The sequence below is a fragment of the Lolium perenne genome, chromosome 5 (genome assembly GCF_019359855.2).
Source record: "Lolium perenne isolate Kyuss_39 chromosome 5, Kyuss_2.0, whole genome shotgun sequence".
Classification (NCBI taxonomy): domain Eukaryota; kingdom Viridiplantae; phylum Streptophyta; class Magnoliopsida; order Poales; family Poaceae; genus Lolium; species Lolium perenne.
Window position 1 is genome coordinate 236,001,380 of NC_067248.2, and position 5,921 is coordinate 236,007,300.

Consider the following 5,921-nt stretch of genomic DNA (forward strand, 5'->3'; position numbering starts at 1 on the left):
GTAAATAGTAGTAGTAGTAGAGTTAGGTCTTGGTTCCTAGTGGCGTATGGCATGCATGCCGGGAGTGAGGTGGCGGATCCCATCGGCTGGATCTGGCGCCGCGTCGTCTTCTTCCTCGACCTCATGGAGCTCCGGCGGTCGGAGCCGGAGATGTGGCGGCGGAGGGAGATGAGGATCTCCGTAAATAAAGCCGTCCCCCGCGGATCTGGTACCTGGCGATGCTGCGGTGGTCTCCTCCTCTCTATTCATCACGGTGGTGAAAGAGAAGAAGGCTGCCCACCTGCTCGTCGTTGGCTTCTGCATCCGCAGCAAGGAAGCTCGTTGGCTTCTACTTGGAGGATCTTCACGCCGCCGCTGTCGCCGTATCCTAGGGCTAGAAGGCAGCCCCTCCACCGGAGGATTACCACGGCGCCACTGCCGCCGTTCTCTATGGCCGAAGGGCGGCCCCTCCTCGCTCGTGTGACGGCGACTGGCCGTCCTCTGGGCATCTGCAACCTCCGTCAAGCATTCATGCCGACTCGGAGGATCTCAAGTTTCGTCGGAGTTAGCTCCCACCTCTGCACCCCAAGTGGTTCCGTCCCCGGCGGCGTAGAGGTTGACTCCGGTGAGATTCGTTGCGGTGATGAAGGAGCTGGACCTGATCGCGTTTTTGTGTTTTACTCTAGGGTCCTCAGTGCAATTTGTAAGGGCCAGGTTGTAATTTGCTTATTTTCCGTAGGTCTTTCTGTAAAATGTACTGCACCGCGTAATGAATGAAGCCCTTGGTCCTTCGGGACCTTTCCTATTCAAAAAAAAGAAGGTTGACCTTAGCATTCCACAACTCGGTACGTGTAGCGACTAGATCTCTGTTGAGAAACCTGGACACTCTGGATAATGGCATGAACTGTTTGACGGGCTTCCTCGAAGCTCAACATCACGGCACAAATGTCCCCGGAGATACCTTGCTTCATCTGGGCCAAGAACACCAACATTCATTAATTGATTTGATCGCGAATAAATAAGCATGCAAATTACAAAGCTATACTAGTTAGCAAAACTAGTTGAATGCCGGTGTGTTTCTACGGCCCAACAATTTTTTTCGTTCCCCCATTTGCAAAGATAAAACATGAAAACTCAAGGGACACGCATTCCCTCGAAAATCATCTCCTAAAGTGAAATGGCCAACATATCACAAAGCACGTAGTAGAAACAAATTAAATATATCATTAGAATTGGATTTACTGGGATCTTGGAAGCGCCCCTGCTTTGATATGGATCATCTTTGAAATTTTCTATTTTGTCAATGTAGTACTCTCTTTATCAATCATCAGGACATGCATACCCTTCATTTTCTTAACTCTATTTGGTATGTCTTCTCTATCATACACCATGGAGTAAAATAAAATGTAGCATTACTCCTTCATCCTTGTTGTGCACTACCTTTGACATGTGACATCTTCCCTATGATCCAAAACAAAACACTAAGATTAGCTAAAAGTATATTACTGACGTTAGTATCCTTTCTATCCGTGGAAAAAAAACTTGGCTTGCGAAAGATATACTCCTAATAAACATGGAAGAAAAGTGACATATGTGCATTAATTGATCGAAACAATTACCTCTTCACCGTTATGACACAACAATGCATTTGTTTATATGTTGACAATAGCAAGGATATAATGAGTCACAACTCAAATTACTTTGCATGACCAATAAGCTTTGTATGATACTAACCATGCATGATCCTTGGCAAAGTTGTTGATCAACTCCATAATAAGGATAGCTTTGCCCACACGGCCACACCTGCACCACCAAAGACACCAATTTTACCACCTCTTTGATAGGTGCAAGTAGATTGACACCCTAGTGAGAGTAAAATAATTGCATCATTATAATAAATATATGTAAAGATAGGACGGACTCTAGACAAAACATTAAAGAGTAATCTGTATGGTTAACAGTATGGATGAAACCTACACCGACAAACAGTGTTAAGCAAAACATTGTAGTTCAAAAGTCCTCCCTACATACATGTCAAAAGTCGTGAGTGTTAAGAAAAACACTTTGGAGGGGCACCTTAATTCCAGTAACACTGCAGGTCACACCACACCTGGTTTTACCACCAACAAGTGGATAACCCAAATGACCACATTATCTTGCCATTGCTCTGCCTAATCCAAAGGTAAGATGTAAAAAGTAACCAGTGTGTAACAGGACAGAGAAGACAAAACGGTTGTCATCTGAAGCGAAATCAACAGAAAGGGGTCATGGCCACATTATCTTACACTTGTTAATTATGCCCCTTTTCCATGAACAGTTTCAGCCCGTACACTGGAGAAAACTCCAAAAACAGAACACAATCTCTAGATCGTCATTCCCCACCATATCAAACAATCCAGAAATCTACTGTTATATACTACCAAATCAAGAATGATCATCAGGCAATTAGTAGTAACCAACCATGGTGGACACGGACTTACACTGGACTACTTGGAGTAGAGGATGGTGCCGTGAACAGCATGAGATAATAACACAATCCTGAATTCTTCATCATTGACTATTAGACATGATATTGTCAACCAGCAGGAAAATTCCAAAGCTACATAAATATAAGAAATTAAGAAATGTAATCATAACCCTGGTGATTAATTTTTATCTTCCAAATGTCCGTACAAATAGAATGCCCAAGATAGGATGCTCCTCCTCTTCTTCATCGGAAGTTCTAGAGATGCATACCAACCAGGTGAAAATCCTAACTCAATTCACAATCAAAATTGAACATGAATTTATAGAGGTTGGACGCACCCGAGGTTAATAGAGGTTCCAACTGGAACAAACATGTCACTGGAGGAAGCACACACCTGTACTCGGATTGGGGGGAAGAGAGAAGAAAGCACATAGATCACAAGTGATACGTCCCGTCATAACCTGAACTGCCCCGCCACGTTCATGCGCAAGCATCGATCCCACTGCTGATCCTGCGTGAGGTCCAGTGCGCAGGTTACAGAGGCGCTGCAGCCTGTTGGTGTCGAACCAAAAGGGCTACGTTGTGCGTGGATTACAGGGTCGAGAAGAATCCAACGATTCAAGTAGTGTGGACATCGATAAGACATGCTTGTGGAGAGATTGCCTTTGCCACTTCGATAGACTCCATTTTGTTTTTATATGATATTGATGTAATTCCTAGTCAGTTCTCAGTGGGCTGCTATCACGATTGTTGAAGGTGAACAAGATAAATACTCAGACTCTCATCCAAGATTATTGATCTAGAGGGTCCACTTTTTTGCCAGCTGATAAATTTGCAGTTCTTATTGTTGTGTAAGTTTATTATTTCGTGGAAGAAGTATGATGATGTCCATCCTGCTTCGCACATGTACAATTACAGCCAGATGTACAATTGCTAGTTAGTAATGACATGTACAACCAGACAATAGAGAGCTTGCATTCCATAAATAGTAAAATACCTGGCATATCTTGAGGGTGCGTGCAGAAGAATCTTTCATCTTCATCAGGAGATTTAATAAACTCGCTGATGAATGGATGTCAATTAGCCAGGCCATTCCCAATTTTTGCCATAGAAGATCACTATCGCTAGGATTAAATTGCACACATCTTGGTAACCCCACCCTGCAATACAACAAGCAGAATCCCAAAATAAATAAGCAATTTAATTTGTTGCTAAGCAAATTCAATACCATTGCTTCATAGGGAAGATATTGACACATTTACAGTTTACAAGAGGAGATCATTGAACGGCTCAACTTGGTGATAGACAATATAGTATGACATCAATTTCAGTAAGCGGACACACAGAACAAAATTATTTTACTATAAGGTGATAAAAGAAGGTTCGTGCAGAAATAGTCAAATCAGTTGCATGGAAATGGTTTGCAAGATAAGCAGGGCAAGATAATCTGGGCATAGTATCACAATACATCATACATGGCGTCAGGAACTATTTCCTCCCTCCCTACAAATAAATACTCGCCTCTCAAAATCTATAACAACAAATGTGTCAAGTCCTAGCAGGCTTAGATTGTGACACACGACTTTGGATGAAACTAAGGCGACAAACGGTGTATGTCTACGAGAATTGGGGAAATACCATGGTGACCTCAATTGACCATTTGACAAACTTCAGAGTAATTTTTTTTTTCAAAGCTAAATGAATTCATGGACACTGGCAAGCCCAAGAAATCAAACAAATAAGGTAACAAGAAATGTGGCTCTAAACCAACCCCGATACCCAAGGGAATCTGCAACTTTGGGACGAATAAATAACAAGAAAATGTATTAGAATTTAGAAACACCTACTGGGCCGATCCATGAGTACCCTCCGGGGCCTGGCTAGCCTTACACCTGCAAACCAGACAGTTTTCACGACGCCAAAAATCTCGATAGGGCAGAACCGCAGAAGAATATGAACTCAGGAAGGCATGCGTGAACCTGTAAGGCGTGGGAGGCGAGGGCTCTACCCGTAGCGCCGGCGGTGGCCGAAGAAGGTGGCTATAGTTCCCTGCGAGGGGGAGGTTGTCGGGGTCGAAATCAGGGGCGAGGCGGGAAGGGACATTGGAGCGCCCGCAAGACCAGCCACCAGGCACATATGATCTCGCGCATCCCTCGTCTGTAGGGTGCTTCACGATCAACAAGAGGAGGGGAAGCGGAGAAGAGACACCTCGGATTCGCAGGCCTGGCCTGCGGTGGGAGGCGATGGCTAGGGAGGTGGCTGTCAGAGGCGGCGCCGGCGAGATTGGATCGCGAGGGAGAGAAATCGATATGGGTGGAGGAGTACGATATGGAGGAGAGATTTCCGCGAGCGGGGTTGGGCACACAATCGTACGGTTGATTTTCGTCGAGGAGATTGGATGGAAAGGATGTTCTCAATGACGACCATCAGACGCGTTGAATGTCAAACGAGCAACTCTAATTTAATAGTAAAGATAAAGATAGGATGTGTAGCAGCTGGACTAGTGTTCGTTCATCGGGCGGTACACCCACGACCAACTCCAATTTAATAGTAAAGATAAAGATAGGATGTGTAGCAGCTGGACTAGTGCTCGTTCATCGGGCGGTACACCCACGACCAACTTCAAGTTAATAGTAAAGATAAAGATAGGATGTGTAGCAGCTGGACTAGTGCTCGTTCATCGGGCGGTACACCCATGACCAACTTCAATTTAATAGTAAAGATAAAGATAGGATGTGTAGCAGCTGGACTAGTGCTCGTTCTTCGGGCGGTACACCCACGACCACCGCCAACTTATGTGATCTTCTATCTTGGCCTCATCATCTGGAAAACAAGATCATTGCCTCAATTCTCAGATTTTTGTCCTCTTTGGCAATAAAATGAACTGTCACGAGCATTTTTGTTACAAACTACCTGTAAAGGTCCACAATACAACGGCGACGAAACCAGAACACACAAACTTGTAGAAAATCAAAAGGAAAAATAGACATCGCAATAAGAACATCCAAACCATCTAGCAAGAACTGATGATCCTACGCTCTGCGCAGGGGTGGCGCGACGCGAGGAAATTTTGAGAGCCGCTTCATTTTCTAGGTCGCAGCGGCACAGACAGCTGCCCTCCGGAGTGGCGCGGAGGAGGAGATGCTGCAGATCGGAACAGAGGAGAGCAGAAGAGAGGGGCATGCTCGACTCGGGTCTCGACAGTAGCTGCGTCTGCTATACAGTGGGCCCAAGACGCCCTCTCGTTGGCGGCCTGAGTTGTGCTTAACGCCGACTAAAATGCAGCCAACCTAGCGCAAACATCGGTTGAACTGGACACTATGATGGATATCAACATATTTTTCATTTTATTTAGACATACTCCGTATTTTTCATGCGGATTTGATTGGTCGCAATTTTTTCAAGTAATAGACGGCAAGCAAAGAATGTTAGATAAACATGCTCCTCCAATCTTAAAGTTTTGGTTGTCCTTACG

At 44.7% G+C, this 5,921-nt stretch overlaps 1 protein-coding gene across 15 annotated transcripts; it reads right to left on the reverse strand.

Annotated features, from left to right (window-relative positions):
- LOC127302327 (uncharacterized) lies at window positions 1-4,872 on the reverse strand. 15 transcript variants are annotated; one of them, XR_007852826.2, is made up of 6 exons: window positions 4,455-4,872; window positions 4,294-4,338; window positions 3,444-3,606; window positions 1,714-1,782; window positions 1,222-1,440; window positions 1-950 (listed from the first exon to the last, which is right to left on the reverse strand). XR_007852826.2 is itself a non-coding variant. In XM_051332757.2 (6 exons), exons 1-5 carry the CDS (start codon window positions 4,580-4,582, stop codon window positions 1,360-1,362), a joined length of 486 nt encoding a protein of 161 aa, XP_051188717.1. In that variant the 5' UTR covers window positions 4,583-4,872; the 3' UTR covers window positions 1-950; window positions 1,322-1,359. The 15 variants fall into 15 exon arrangements, 3 of the variants coding, with proteins under 3 accessions (XP_051188717.1, XP_051188715.1, XP_051188716.1); XM_051332757.2 differs by having other exon boundaries at window positions 1,322-1,440; XR_011745686.1 differs by lacking the exon at window positions 1-950 and adding an exon at window positions 2,460-2,578 and having other exon boundaries at window positions 975-1,440.
- Between the last annotated feature and the right edge of the window lie 1,049 nt (window positions 4,873-5,921).